The sequence below is a fragment of the Cyprinus carpio genome, chromosome B10 (assembly GCF_018340385.1).
Source record: "Cyprinus carpio isolate SPL01 chromosome B10, ASM1834038v1, whole genome shotgun sequence".
Taxonomy (NCBI): Eukaryota; Metazoa; Chordata; class Actinopteri; order Cypriniformes; family Cyprinidae; genus Cyprinus; species Cyprinus carpio.
The window spans coordinates 6,596,959-6,613,209 of NC_056606.1; the positions used below are offsets into that span (position 1 = coordinate 6,596,959).

The 16,251-nt window shown below is 34.3% G+C and overlaps 1 protein-coding gene across 1 annotated transcript in view; it reads left to right on the top strand.

The window, feature by feature from the left end:
• Positions 1–16,251, top strand: part of LOC109077829 (spermatid perinuclear RNA-binding protein-like) — a 92,205-nt gene that overhangs the window by 59,696 nt on the left and 16,258 nt on the right. The window contains 9 exon segments of the mRNA XM_042732255.1: positions 3,456–3,600; positions 8,550–8,649; positions 9,070–9,157; positions 10,084–10,195; positions 11,397–11,494; positions 13,737–13,842; positions 14,034–14,117; positions 15,271–15,411; positions 15,414–15,478. Coding sequence (XP_042588189.1) covers positions 3,456–3,600; positions 8,550–8,649; positions 9,070–9,157; positions 10,084–10,195; positions 11,397–11,494; positions 13,737–13,842; positions 14,034–14,117; positions 15,271–15,411; positions 15,414–15,478 — 939 coding nt within the window.

The window sequence follows — 16,251 nt, forward strand, 5'->3', positions numbered from 1 at the left end:
TCAGTTTTAATCTGGATTTAATGTGTTGTTTGCTAACAGCGAAGTGTATTTTATCTTAATGCACTTGTTAAAATATGCTTGTGAAAGTGATTTACCAAATGAATCTTGCAATACTGTTGCAATTTTTCCTGAAATAAGCTCAACAGCTTCTGAAATTTCCATTATTTGCAATACATAAACACAGTACTATAAAATAATACCAAAAAAAAAATTTTTTTTTGTATACATTTTTATCATTAACTAAAACTGTTAAATATCATATTTGTTCATTAAAATAAAACTGAAATAAAATGTATATATTAGATAAAAAAAAAAACATAAAATTAAAAAATAAAATAAAATGATGTCTTTGCATCCAACTGAAATAAAAATAAGAGATTATGAAAAATAGAAATTATAGAAATTTGTTGAAGTACTTAGATTACTTAAGCTAAAATAATAATAAAATAAAAATAAATATTTTAAAGACATGAAACACATTAAATTACTAAAGCTTTAACTAAAATTAAAAATGTTTAAAAAATAATAGTAAATAATAGTATAATATTAAAGTGTGTGTGTGTATATATATAATATTATATAAGTATATATATATATATATATATATATATATATATATATATAATACTTATTATACTTATTATACAAGAATACTTATACAACAATACTTATACAACACTGATTTTTTCACTTTTATCTGTTAATAATTTTGGTATTTAAGTAGTAATTTTGTTTGTGGTTTTGGTTTTGGGTAAGTCTCTATGGGACAAGACAGTCTAGAGGAATAGCAGAAAAGCAAACATGTAAAATGTGTATTTTTGTGCTAATAAATTCTGTCATAAAAAAATAAAGCTGTAATAATTCTGCTGGTTCGTGCAGGTAAACTTTCAATTTTGTTAATGTAATTCCTGTAAAAGAATTTGCTCCATGTAAATAGTAGTTATGTAACATCCGTTTCTGATTTCCTGCCTTTTCATGTGGAAAAATATTTTTTTTTACAGATATTACGTGATTATAACAAGTCAGTCAGTGAGTCTATCACGCTAGTCTCAGTTTAACTTTTTCGGCATGTATAAAGTTTAATGACTAGGTATTTTATCTGATACTACATGTTTGAATGTATTTTACACTGACATAGTTATGAACACATATGTTTTGAGGGAAATTAAACATAGCAGATTTCTACACAGATAAAAAATTGCCACATCCAAAACAGACCTGCTCTATTTATATTCATCATGTGTAATTAATATAAACCAGCAACCAGCTTCCCTAATTAGACACCTAGGACAGGCCAGGGGAACGGGGTGATCAGCGGTGACCCAGTCTGAGCCTCCCACACACACAACAGACCTCAGACACAAATCCCATTAAAGCAGACTGTACTGCCAGCAGGTCAAGTCTCTGTAAAATGGATCTGTTCTTAATGGAAACAGCAGTCGACTGCTTTACCCCTTCTCTACTTGCTTCCTCTTTCTCTCGTTATCGGTCAGAGCCGTCACATCAGCGATTGAGTGATAGACATGTACATTTCTGTCTTAGCAACATGCATGAAGGAAATGTGCTCTATATAGCAGTCTGTCCGCACACACACACACACACACACACACACACGGCTCACTGCAGTGGGAGATGTCATTGATCTCTGGTTTACATGAAAAGAGCAGGCGGATTGAGAATGTGTGGCTGGAATTAATTGAATGGATTACAGAGCCGTCCCCCACATCAAACCGGATTACATTAAACATTAAAGCCAGCATCTGCGCTGTCTAGGTCCCACCTTATAATCTGGTTTGTAAATGTATTGTGACCAGCTGTGGCCATGGGATGTCAAAAACGTAACCTTTCCATGCAAGTCCAGTTTGTGTTCTGCACTTTTAACTCTGTTCTGAGGAACGTTTATTTGTGCATTTCTCTACCATCATTGTATTGCATTGCATTATACGTTTCCATAAAACTAAGCATTTAAAAATCATCTTACTAAGGCATTATTAGGAGATGTAGAGTGGCTACGAATATTAATTTGGAATTTATGTAAGTAGTCTGTTATCTCTGTTAGATCTCTGAGCCATAAAAGCCTGATTTTAAAATATGATGTATAAAGGTTCAACAACAACAAAAAAATATTTCTTTCTTTTTTTTTATTAATTCGGTCAATTATTTATGTCAAGGTTTCTTCTAGCAAAACTAGCCACAGTTTAGTTTTAAATGATTATTCCTTCCTCTTTGTAACCCCTAGAATTAAGCAGGATGATTTAGCTATTTATTGGAATGTAATTTCATTATAATATCTATTTAATTTCACATTTTAATTTCAGAACAAACCATTTTTGCAGCTGGGTGTCAATAAGCAGCCAACGTAGGTGGGACTTCTGCATGGTTTCACCACATGATTATAATGGCCAAAAGAATACACAATAATGATATTACTATGATATCAATAGAAGCTTTGCAAAAAAGGTTTATGCCGGTTGTCAACCAGTGATAAGATGCAATATCACCACCCTAAATGTTGGAGTGAACCATTAGTAGTGCTGGATAATGATATTTTCATAATTGACCCATAACTGATTTTCATGCTTGACCATCTAACACTAGCTCTATCTATTCTTTCTCTTTTCGATCTACTTTTTATCCTTTTTATTTATTATAAAAAATAAAAAACTTGCTACGTGTACTGCATTCGACTAACATAAACTTGTCACAACACTTATATATTGTTGCTCTTTTGTTGTTTTGATCGCTTCTGTTACCCTTGTTTGTAATTTCTTTGGATAAAAGCATCTGTTAAAACACTTATATATTGTTGCTCTTTTGTTGTTTTGATCGCTTCTGTTACCCTTGTTTGTAATTATCATCTGAAAGCTGAATAAATAAGTTTTCCATGTAAGCTTGATGACATATGGCTTGAATTAGGGTGCAAAAAAAATATTTGAAAATTTGCATATTACTAATCTAAATTAAGGGTACGGTAAGAAATTTACAAAACATGATCAAAATTTTACTTAATTTCATCAATAAAAAATTATAAATAAAATAAAATACAGTTATTTCTTTCTTTATTTATTCCTTCTCTTTTGAACAATGTCTAAAACTTGTATTACAAGCACTTCCTGTGTCTTAAGCAATGCTTTATGTATATTAAAACTAATGATAAAATAAATGTAAGATTTTTTTATCTATAATTTTGACACATATGTATTTTTAGGCTATTTACCACAAATTTACAAAATACGTGCTGTACTTTTTTTTAATACAATACATCTTCAATACCAGTATATAGTGAAACCCTAGTCTAGTGCATCAAATAATTTTCAAATAAACCAGCAAAAAATAAATTTTTTCCATGATGTTATACAGTTGAAATGGTCACAACTATACCCTTCTATAGAGCCAAGTACAAGATATTTCATTCTGTATCATCTTTGCATGTTTTTGACCTCTGACCCTTACAGAAGTTGACAGAGGAGAAGTATGAGGTACAGAGCTCTATTCCAGATGCAGCCATCTTGGTCCGCACTACAACAGACCCCAAACTCACGCTGAAGGTGACGCTCACCTCCCCGCGGATGCAAGATGATGGTGAGACGGAGGAGCAAGGTTTGTGCCTGCATGTGACCAACTTTTTCCTTTTCATTTGCTAAACAGCAGATGAGGGAGGGGATGGATGAATGTGTTTGTGTGTGTGTTAGTGATGGTCCATTAGAAGAAAGAGCTTTCATCTCTTCCTTACTCTGCATCCAGAACGCACTCTCAGGGCCGCGCTGGACTCATCTCATAGTCTAAACACACACACGCAGAGCTGATTCAGCAGCGGGTTGAGTGGTCTTCATGCTGTCAGACTCTTGACCCTCAGGGCACCGCAGTGGGTGTAAACTTACAGATTAAGGGGCAGTAATATTATAATAAAATCCCCTTTCTACGTCACAGGGGGAGCGAAATCTGAGCAGCTCGGTTTTCACAAGCTTGCAGAGAAAGGCTTACCAAAAAAAATGTACTGGGATGTTCTATTTCACTTTTTCTGGGTTGGAAGAAGCACCAGGGACCCAGTTATAGCACTTAAACACAGAAAAAGTCAGATTTTCATAATATGTCACCTTTAAGTCACTTTCGTCCTTTCTTAAAGTCACTCTTTTTTTATTCCTGATTCAGCTTGCCGTCAGTTATTGCTGATGCAGAGGCACTTGAGCTCCGAACACAGGATTGAAGTCGAGATGGAAGTGTTTTATTGGCGTTTTCGTTGTCCGTGACCTGTGACTTACCGCATTGACAGCTGAAGTGGTTGTATCTTTAAAAGACGGCATTTAGGCTATGACAATTAGAGCTGCAGAGATGCAAAAAGTGCTGTTTCTTTCCCTCGCTCTCTCCCTCACACACACACATACACATACACACTCTCATGCACATTCTGTCGCTCTATGCAAATGTGTTGCCAGTGAATTGGAGGGGTGCAGCCCTGGTGAACATGCTTGAGTGCTCATCCGTTACCGTGACAGAAGAAAAACTCAATACTAAAGAGGATGATAGAGGTAGATGTCTTATTAGTGTGGCCTTCATGGAATTCCATAAAGTACTGCCGATTTCTGCAGAATTTAAATGCTATAATTTGATTACTAAAGAATGAAGTACACTTAACTGTTTTGAACAATTTACCATTTTGAAATTCATTGACTTACCTACTGAGCTTATGAAAGAAAAACGTAAAAATCTGCATTGTTAATGATTGATGATCAATTTTAATGAATTTTAATGCATTTCAAGTAAAAAAAAAGAGAATTAACTAACTAATAATTTTTAATATTAAATGTTGTTATACAGTACATTATAAAGATTGATGATTATATTAAAAACATATTATTATTTTTGTTTATTTTAATTAAAAATTATTATAAATATTGTGTTAATATATATATATATATATATATATATATATTTAATTAAAGTATTCTGTTGGTCACCATGCTCTCTATTGATAAGACATTTTGAAGTATATGGATAACCAAACAGTTCCTAGTCCTCTTTGACTTCCATGGTATTTTTTTCATACTATGGTAGTCAGTGGGGACCAGCAACAGTTTGAGTAAATGATCACAGAATTTACATTTTTGGGTGCACTTTAAGGCCAATACGCCTTATTCTCATTCTCTCTGACACAAACACGCTCATTTTCTCATGAGTTTGCTCACTCCGCCATCATGTTTGATGTAGATTGTTAGAAGTGGGGAGAGGAAAAGGAAAGAATGTATCCGGGTTGAGGAATCAATACCTGTGTCAGCACACACCTCATCCATCTAGCAGATGTGTCAGATGTGGACACTGCCCCTGGAGTGAGGGATGAAAGATGACAGAGGGAGGGAGAGATGGAGCCATGGGTTGTAGATTACGACAGGAGCACCTCGTATTTTCCCGACCGGGTCAAGGGCCCTGTCCCGTTGAGAAACGGCTCAATCTCAGGACCGGCCCAAATGGGCAGTACACATCAGCTCGTGCACAAACACACGTGCATAAATGACACACACACACACACACATAGCAATGTAATATTAGAAATTGGCTGGGTTGTATTTGTATTTCACTCCATAAATCAATAGAAAGAAATAAGAAACTGTTCTTTATAAAGAACATGAAGCTTGTTTTTAGTATCATAAATATTTTACATTGTGACATTGTTTATTGACATTTAAACACTTTTTCCTCCAAAGTTTTTATTACCGTTATGCATAAAAATGTACTTTAAACCAAACAAAAATGCAATTAGTTGCATTATTTTTAAATAAAATGTTAATGCACCATGACAGTATTTTGTTTTAAATTAAATTTGTTGATTTAAATAGTTTCATTGTATTAAGTTTGTAAGTTTTTTTAATGCCATACAGTAACAAGAATCACACTTGAGGTTGTGACAGTGTCTCAGTGCAAAAACCAAATAGTCCTAAAAAATAGGCTTATTTTAATTTTATTTATATATATATTTTATTTTATTTTATTACATTTTTAATTTAATTTTATTGCCTTTTAATTTTATTTTTTATTATATTTAATTTTATTTGTTTGTTTGTTTATTTATTTATTTTTGAAAAACAGATGGTTCCAAATGTCTACAGTATATCGCAAATCAGGCATTTAGTAATTTTTCAGGTCAGTTTTTTTTTTTTCCTTAAAATATAACATGTATAAAAATATAAAATAAATGACAAAATATATGTATATTTAAAAAAATAAAAACCAATTATCTACAGTCTCAAACTTTTGGACCTAGACATGTTTTTCCACCTGTATTTGTGTGCTGGAGATTTGTATGATTTGATTACGAATGCACTGAATCATTTGTCTCATTTTGAGTGTTTGTAAGGTTGTGGGGAGATAAATGATGGATTGATGTTGACTTTTGCTGTATGTGTGTGTCATTGATTAGAGGGTGGGCTGAACCTCTCTATCACTCTGACAGATCTTCCTCTTTAACCCTCCTCAGCTGGGCTGCTCTGATTAAAATCCAGAGAGGAATTATGAAAGAGTAATGCTTCAGTTATCTCTAAACCCCCACCCCCCCCACCCCATGATTAATGCCCCTTACACCTGCACACCTTCTCCTGGATTTACACTGCGGCAGTCATTTCTGTCTTTTATCTGTTTGTTTATCTGCAGAGTAACAGTGGGATGATCTCACTGGTACATAGACGCTCACCTACCGAGCCAATGAAAGACAAACAATCATCACACAAGTTCAAGAATGATCCTTATGTATTGTTTGGGTGGGAGAGATGAAGAAAAATGTTCTGACAGCTCAGATTGTGAGTGTGTGTTGTGTGCGAGCGATCTCTTCTCTTGTTGTGACTGGTCTATAACAATACCCACTGCATGTCTTCATTATTCCAGTGTCAATCCAAGAACAAACTGGCACTGATTCGCTGAAGTTGTTAGCGTGTGTCGCTACTTTTGACGTTAGCGCCTAACCAGACACGCCGCAGGAAATTAGTCTCTGTCCTTACTGAAATACTGTGTGAAGAGATGAAATCTGAATGTTTTGTGTTTACAGATGTTTCTTTAGCTTTAGGCAGTCTATGGACTTTTTAGAAACCAAATATACTTTTCACACTCTGCATAGTTTATTCTGTCTATTGACATTGTCTAGCACAGGATATACACTACTGTTCAAAAATTTGGGGTGAGTAATATATATATATTATTCTGTCTATTGACATTGTCTAGCACAGGATATACACTACTGTTCAAAAATTTGGGGTGAGTAATATATATATATAATATATATATACATACATGCTACTGTTCAAAAATTTGGGTTGAGTTGTTTATATGTGTAAGTATTGTAATGTTACAAAAGATATCTGTTGGAAATAAATACTGTTCCTTTGAACTTTCTATTTATTAAAGAATCCTGAAAAAAATTGTACACAACTGTTTTCAACATTAATAGTAGTAAGAAATGTTTCATGAGCAGCAAGCCAGCATATTAGAATGATTTCTGAAGGATCATGTGATGCTGATGAAATTTTCCATACAAAATGTTATATTTCAGAGTATTATTATTTTTACTATATTTTTATGTAGGATATTTTTTATTATATAAATATATATTAATATATTTTTGTAATTTTTAGTATACATTTTTAATATAGAATTTTAAAAGAAAATATTTTTTTAAGTGGTTTGAAGAGACCTTTTTCATTTTTTTTGTAATTTTTTTATTTTCCATTTTTCTGAAACAAAAAAATTAATTTACACCACATTTCAAATGATGGATTGTCATTTTTTTAAAACAGGAAAAGTAAAAATACAAAATAAATAAATTATTATTAGTATTTTTTTTTTAATTTTTTTTTTTTTTTGTTGTATAATAAAAATTTTTTAATATAATATTATACTTATTAATTTTTCTTTTTTTAGTTGGTATTATTTTATTTTCATTTTTGCATAGTTTAAAAAATAAAAATAATACAATTTGACTGTAAATTATAAACCACAAAATATTAAGTGAATTTCCAAGAGTTTTATTGCAACATGCATACAAGTAGTTTTCATTAAAAAATCAACACTTTAACACCACTGCCTCTGTGTGTTGGGATTGTGGACCAATCAGAGTGTGCTGTGGGCGGAGCAATCCAGCATCCAACCAAAAATTAGTACGGAGTGACGGAAAATGTATTGTTGCTTTTTACTTTTGCGGCTCATAAGGCCAAAACATCCACACACAAACTCCCATTAATACAGAGGATGCTGTATTACAGCGTGTCTGGTTAGGATAGTGCGTAACGCCAATTGTTTTGTAGGCCGTGTTGAGCATTTCACAACACTCAGCACGTGCTAACACCTTCTGCGAATCCTTCCTCCAGTTTCCAGCCAGCCAAGGAGATGCACTGAGCTCTCATCTCTTTTGGATGCACTGTACCACCTAAGCCCATTGGCTTCCTCCTTTCTCCTTCCTGCTGTGCCTTAACAGCCCCCTCCCTCATCACGTGTACGTATGTGTGAGAGTGTGCCTGTCTACACGAGTGTGATTTGATTTCCTGTCCCGTTCTTCTCACTGATAGAGAGCGTTGAGTCGAGCGAGCCGGCGGACCTGTTGGATAGACAGAGGTGCCTGGTGGCGTTGGCCTCTCTGCGACATGCCAAATGGTTCCAGGTTGGCGCTCACTTCTTCTCATTGTTATTGTAGCCTTATGACCCAAAACTACATGCCATGTTCCTTGATTTCCTCCAGCTCTCCAAATGCTCGACACCTCATCACGAACATTTGCGTATCGTAAGGCTACAAAAGCAATTGTTACACTTTTTTTTTTTTTTTTGCCTGTTTTTGTTTGTCCATAACCTGCTTGTCATCATGAAGGATTTGTCTAGTGCTTTCCTGCACCGTATCTTCCCTTCTCCCACCCCACCCACATAAGCCCCGCCCCCTCCTCCATCATCTGCATGACACGGGCCAGAACCGAAGCACAACACACTTGCACACTCACATATAATCTAGTTCTAGAGATTTAGGGGTTAAAGGCTGGGTTTGATTGTTGCTCTTGTTTCTTTTGATTTTTTTGTCTGGTTTCCTCTGGTTTTTGTTGATGGGCTAAAGTCATGCGTGATCGTCTTGCGAATACTGAGAGATATGTGCAATAGAGTCCCGGCGTGGGAACCTCTGAAAGGATGGGTGAGTATCAGACTTCTGATGCCTTCTGATATCTTTACAATTACTACAGTAAAACTTCAGAGAATTCAGTCACAGGTTAAGGAATATTGTCGATAATTATTGTGGTTAATTATTCTTGAATAAGTGTATTTTTATTCCCCAAACCCTTCTGTTCTGTGTAGAAATGCATCTTTACCCCATAGATTAAATATTTTGCTTAAGCTGCCATTATTCCTTGGAAAAAAAAAGTGATTTTAGTTGTTTTGTTTTGTTGTGTTGTGATAAAAATAATGATTATTGTAATTACTATTATTGTTGTAATTATTAATTATTTTGTTTTTCGTAAGAGAAAAAAAATCCATTTGTGCAAATTTTGCATGACTTTAAATGCTTTCAGAAATATAATAAAAACACAAACGTAATCTGAAGAGGTCACCTATACAGTATTGAAAATAATTAATGTATTGAGCTGTAGTGTTTTTTTTTTTATTTTTTATTTTTTTATTTTTTACACATATCTAATGGCTAAATGGTCATTTACACAGTTATACATTATACAGTACAATTCAAAAGATCTGTTTTCTATGTGAATATATTTTAAAATGTAATTTATTCCTGTGATTAAAGCTGAATTTTCAGCATCATTACTCCAGTCTTCAGTGTCACATGATCCTTCAGAAATCATTCTAATATGCTGATTTGATGCTCAAGAGACACTTATTGTTATTATCAGTGTTGAAAACAGTTGAGCTGCTTCATAATTTTGAGGAAATAGTGAGCCTATTTTTGTTGTATTTGTGGGATTAATAGGAATTGTTTTTGAGTCATTAAAAGGTGTGGTTTTATATTTAATTTAGGTGTACAGTTAATCTCTCATTTCAGTGTCCCATAGAGCTTTTTATGTAACAAATCAGTCTCTGAAAAGCGATTTGCTCTTTTGTTCTCAGCCTTTGGAGTTAATATGTGAGAAGGCCATCGCCACGTGTAACAGACCTCTGGGAGCAGGAGAGGCTCTGCGGCGGGTCATGGAGTGTCTCGCCTCTGGCATACTGCTTCCAGGTATGAACACTTCCAGAATGAAGCAATAAAACAGGTTGAAGTTCTGGAGAATAGTTCTAGATGCCTCAGACAATTTCATTTCGTGAGTAACAAAGAGGGGGCTTTAGTTTAATTCTAATTGTTAGGGTTTTGTCATTCTTAAACCTTTTTCTTTGACATATACAGTAGCTATATCTATGTATGAAACGTGTTATTTTTTATGGTTAATTAAATATTAATATCTACACTACTGTTTATAAGTTTGGGGTCAGTAAGATTTTTTTAAATGGCTCAAGGCTGCATTTATTTGATAAAAATACAGTAAAAACAGTTATATTCTGAAATAATATTACAATATTACAATGTGAATATATTTTAAAATGTAATTTATTCCTGTTCTAATTCTAATATGCTGATTTGCTGCTCAAGAAACATTTCTGATTATTATCTATGTCGAAACAGGATGCTCAGTTGCACAATTTATAGCATCTTTGCTGAGAAAAAAAAAATAGTGTTGCAAGTACAGTAGTTTAGTGTGTGGGTATTTAATATTATTTGCTGGTATCTAATTTCTACCTGATTTGATTATAAATGCTGTTTTTAATAAAAAGAAAAAGAGTAAATAAAAAAAAAAGTCAAACAGAAAATGATAAATTGTATATTAATAGATCCCTAATCTTAATTGACTTTAAATAAGCCGCCAAAATATCTGCATATGCAAGATACATGTGAATAAGTCCTGTACAGTGTGATGACAGCAGCGGTGTCACTATCAGATCTGGCTTTTATTTGCAAAGCTCTAGTTCCTGTCTGAGGCCCAGAGGAATAATGGAGCCTCATTTATCTGCTCTTGACATAACTAGTCCATCCCTCGCAACTCTTATACTCTTTTCTCACTTATTCTTTCATAATGAGATGCAGGCATTCATATTTGATTGGCTTGCATGTGAAATAAGCCAAAATGTTATATACTTATATCAACATAAAAATATATATTTGTATTGTATCTTCAGGGCATAATTTAAACAGTAAAGGTTGACTTTAGAGTTTAATTAACTGCTCACCTGCGGTGATGGGGAGTAACTCACTCAATAATGAAACACTACAGTTTCCAGTAGTTTCCTCAACTCTCGACTGGGTCCTTCTTGTCAGCTATGTAAGTCATATCATTTGTGAAATTTATTTTATGTTTATAATAGAATCGTTTTTGGTTTCCTCTCAGGTGGACCAGGCCTGCATGATCCCTGTGAGAAGGAGCCGACGAACACCTTGTCGTCCATGACGGATGAGGAGGCAGAGGCCATCACGTACAACGCACAGGTTAACTGAATGTTAATTATCTTACCTAAATAAGAGTTATCATACAAAAATGCATGTTGTTTTTTTATTTAGTACTGTCCTTACTAAGATATTTTACATTTAAGATGGTTATATATATAATCCACAAGGTGATATAATAGCTAAATTAAAAAAAATGACTATGTTCAAACATTTACATACTTAATCATCTAGATGATCCTATATATTTTTATTTTGTGATTGTTGTTCTTGAGTCCCTTGTTTGTCCTGAACAAAAATTAATAATTTTCTCTTCTGGGAAAACATACAGAGTAAAAGTAAATCAGAGATGGTGTTAACACAATGCAGGAAACTAAAAGACCAAAAAAAAAAACCAGCACATTAAAATGATATAATTTTACATCCCCAGTAAAATCGTATTAAATATATTGTGAATGTTCCATGTATCATCCAGACTAAACACACACTCACGCCCACACACACACTCAGCTCCTTGATGATTGGCTCTCTAATGAGCGTGGGAAAATGATACGGCGCCGGCCCGTGAATCTTCCTCCCTGCCCCGGGGAGTGTGTGTGTGTGTGTGTGTGTGTCCGCTGCATCTCTGAGTAGATTTCTGTAGCGCTTTTCCTTTGAACACTCGTGCAGTCGAGAGCAGAATCTCAATGTGGCTAATTGTTTTGCAGCAGATCGAAGAGGTTCAGTTCAAACACACACACCCTTCCAGACTCTACACACACCACTGAAGCTAAGAATATGTTTGATTGCTTAACATATTTATCAAACTGTATCATTTCCTTGAAGAAAAAAAACTAAAAAGCAGTACTGTATATGAAGTTTTGGGGAAAATAATAATTCAGTATATATATATTTGTTTAATTCATCTTCTACTTAAGTGAATGTGATGCGTTAGGTTTTTTTGGAGAAAATGCGGGAATAAATGAGCATTTGTTTTTACCGCAGTTTGCCGTAGTCATAAATGAGATGCATTGCAGTGACGCCTACCTGCAGAGATACTGCATTCAAGAAAGAGTTGAGGCTGAAAGATGGTGCTTATCGATGCAGTTTACTCAGTGATGAAGAGTTCATGAGTTCAAAATGAGCTGCGGGTGTAATCACTGAATTTGATGGAAGGAAAATGTAAATCTAACTTAACTAAAATGCAATTTTAGCTTATTAAATTGTTATTCTTAATGCTTATTAACCTAAAATATCACTTCAAACTTTAATTTAGGAGCAATACCGTTAACGCTAAACTTGGGAAAGTGGGTGAATAATTATGCGTTCAGCTTTGTTGTAAGAAGTTTGGGGTTAATAAGATTGTTTTTAGTAAGAAATTGAGCAAGGACGCATTGAATTGATCAGATTTTAAATTTTTGTATTGTTACAAAAGAGTTTTATTTCAAATAGGTTCTGTTACATAGACTTTCTATTCATTCACTGAAGACTGGAGTAATGATGCTGGAAATTCAGCTTTGCATCACAGAAATAAATTACATTTTTAAATATATTCAAATAGAAAACAGTTATTTGAAATTGCAGTAATATTTCACAATATTACATTCTCTACTGTATGTTATATGTTATGCTTATATATAAAAATAATATAACAATAATAATAATCATTATTAAATATTTGGTATTAAATTCAAGGAATAATAATCATTATTAAATATTTGGTATTAAATTCAAGGAAAAAAACATAATTTACTTTTGAATAGTTTAAGCATCAAACTTTACAAACATCAAGCATGAAGTGAAGGACATCAGGCACCTCCAGTGATAACAGATTTGTTGATAAGTCAAACTTTGTGTAACTGTATTAAAATGGTTAGTTCCCTGTGTGGTGTATATATGGTATTCACATTGATGGTCTGATTACTCTAATTAAAGGTGTTTCCCAAAATGAGGTTAAAAAATCTTTTTCAGGGGATACTTTTGGAAAAAAATGTTGTGTTGTCTTAGTGGTGTGTTATTAATGATGTAAAGCTTTTTGTATATATGTTTTGATGTGTTTTTGTGTGTTTTTTGCAGCATGAATTATTTGTGAGGCAGTCTGTCCCCATAATTCCTCAGAACGTGGTGATTCAGTGCCGATGTTCCACATCTACAGGCTGTGGGCTCAAACTGAGAGTTATTGCTTTATTATTAAAAAATAAGTGTGTGGGTGTTTCTTCGGGGTATGCCTTTTTTTCTTTCAGGAGCAGATCATTTAGCTTTGCTCTGTGATAACTTTGATACTTTTTTTTCATGTGTGTTCCAGCATGCTCTGCGGCTCATGGCCTTTGGGCAGATCTATAAGGTCTTAGAAATGGACCCTCTCCCCTCAAGTAAGCCTTCACAGAAATTCCCCTGGTCAGATAAAGAAGGTGAGCATAAGATAGGAGAAGTGTTGCCTGAAAACAGTCATTATTTTTGCAAATCCATTTAGTTCCACTGAATGACATGAAAATAAAATAATTCAGATATTTTACACACTGACAGACTGCTCTGTGAGTGTTTTTGATGTGTTTTAGTAATTGTGTTTCATCAGCACGTTAACTCTGCTCTTTTGTATCAGGTCTAGGGCTGAAGAGACCTTATGAAGATGGTCTGCTGGACGACAAAGACCTCATCAAGAAGATGAAACGCAACCTGAGAAAAGGTCAGTCTGAGCAACGATAGACAGAGATATTGGTTAAACCAGTTCATTTGTAATTATATAATGTGTAATTGAGATACTTATTGAGATCATGTGCATCTGTCAATAGCAGTTTTCGGTTAGTTGATTAATGGTAATTTCCTTTTAGATTCAATTAGTTTTTATTAAATATTGTGAAAAATAATTCGCATTTGTTATCATTGAAGGGATAGTTCAAAAACGAAAATTGTCATTAATTACTCACCCTCGTTTCGTTCCAAACCTGTAAGACCTTCGTTCATCTTCACAACACAAACTTAGATACTTTTGATGAAAACCGAGAGCTTTCTGGCCCTGCATAGACAGCAACGCAACTGACACGTTCAAGACCCAGAAAGGTAGTAAGGACATCATTAAAATAGTCCATGTGGCATCAGTGGATCAACCGTAATTTTATGAAGCTACAAGAATACTTTTCACCATATTGTTGATCAGCCAATACCAATTTTTATTATATTTTCATTTTAAATGACGTCAATCTAATGTATGAATTTAGTACTTGTATTAAAAGTTCTACAAGTAATGTGCCTCTCCAAACCAAAGTTTTCTCAGTGCTTCATGACAAATCCTGCCTATAATATCCTCTCCTGCTTTAAACTAGCAAGGAAACGCTGATACAGTAACCTTCCTGCTTCAGTCGGCACTTCTTCATTATGGCCCTTTTTGGCCTTAAAAAGTGATTTTCCTCTTTATAGAATGATTAAAGAACAATGCGTCTCATTTTTTTAATGTATTTTTTTTATTTTTATTTATTGTATTTTTTTTTTTTGGTATGTTGTCTTGTTTTCTCTCTGCTCTTTTCTTTGTTGCCGTCTCTTCTCTCTTGCTCCTCATCCGGCTGCACTTCCATCTCTTGCTCTCTCGTACAGGAAGCAGACAACCGTTGGGAAATCAATGCCATTGATTCTTAATTTCTCTTGGAGCCGCGCTGCTGTCCCCAGCCTGCGCTCCTCGCCCGGCTCAAATAAATCGCTTTCAAAGCAGCAGAATTCACAATTAACCAGCTGATGGAACGAAGGGATCGTATAAAGTTAGAAGATGAGCTGTGTGTTTAAGGAGCGCTTGCTTTGCGCTATAATCACTAACGTTTATTTCTGTTCTCTTTCCCTTCCAGCAGTTCTTGACAGTAAAGCAATAGACTCAAATCAACCCATGAACGCTCTGATGCGCTTGAACCAGATCCGGCCGGGGCTGCAGTATAAACTGCTGTCCCAGTCAGGTCCGGTTCACGCCCCCGTCTTCACCATGTCTGTAGACGTAGGTCGACGGCACCGTTTGCGTATGGTTTGTCTAAGAAGACCGCCAAGCTGCACGTGGCTGTGAAGGTACACCTGGACGTCAGTTGTATTTGCATCATGTGACTGGAGTGGTGACCATTACGTAAGGTGTTAAAGGATTAATTCACCACAAATGTGTATTTTGTCATCATTTACTCATGCTTATGCCTTTTGAAACCCGTATAAGGAGAAATCAGACAAAATGTCTGAGCTGCTCGCTTCCATGCATTGAAAGTTATTGTTGATTAGGGGCTGTCATGCATAAAAAAGCACATCAAAAGTAGTCCACATGACCCGTGTGGTGTATTATAAGTGTTTTGAAGCCTTGTGATACTGGAACTTTACACACTTGTATGGAAAAGAGCAGCTTGAACATTCTGCCTAATTACTTCTTTTGTGTTCTACGGAACAAAAAGTCATATGAGTTTCAAAAAAACTGGGTGAGGTTGAGTAAATAATGACAGAGCTTTTATGTTGGGAGGAACTATTCCTTTAACAATAACCACAGTGTGGTGACCCGAGTTCAAGCCTGGCTTGCATCATTTCCAGATCCTCTTTACCCCTTTTTTGCTTCTTTATTTTCTATGTAATCGAAAATGAATATGAAGTTTCGTTTAGATTTAGTGCTTCAGCTAACAACTGTTTTTATTGGTCAGGATTTTGATTTCAATTAAATTGATTAATCCTAAATAAAAAAGCAAAAATTTTTGTTATTAATTATTACAAATTATTTGTACTATTATAATTATTATTACTAAATAAAAAAAATTACTATTGTAATATTGCACTGTAGAGTAAAAATAGTAGTTGTCAGACTCAAA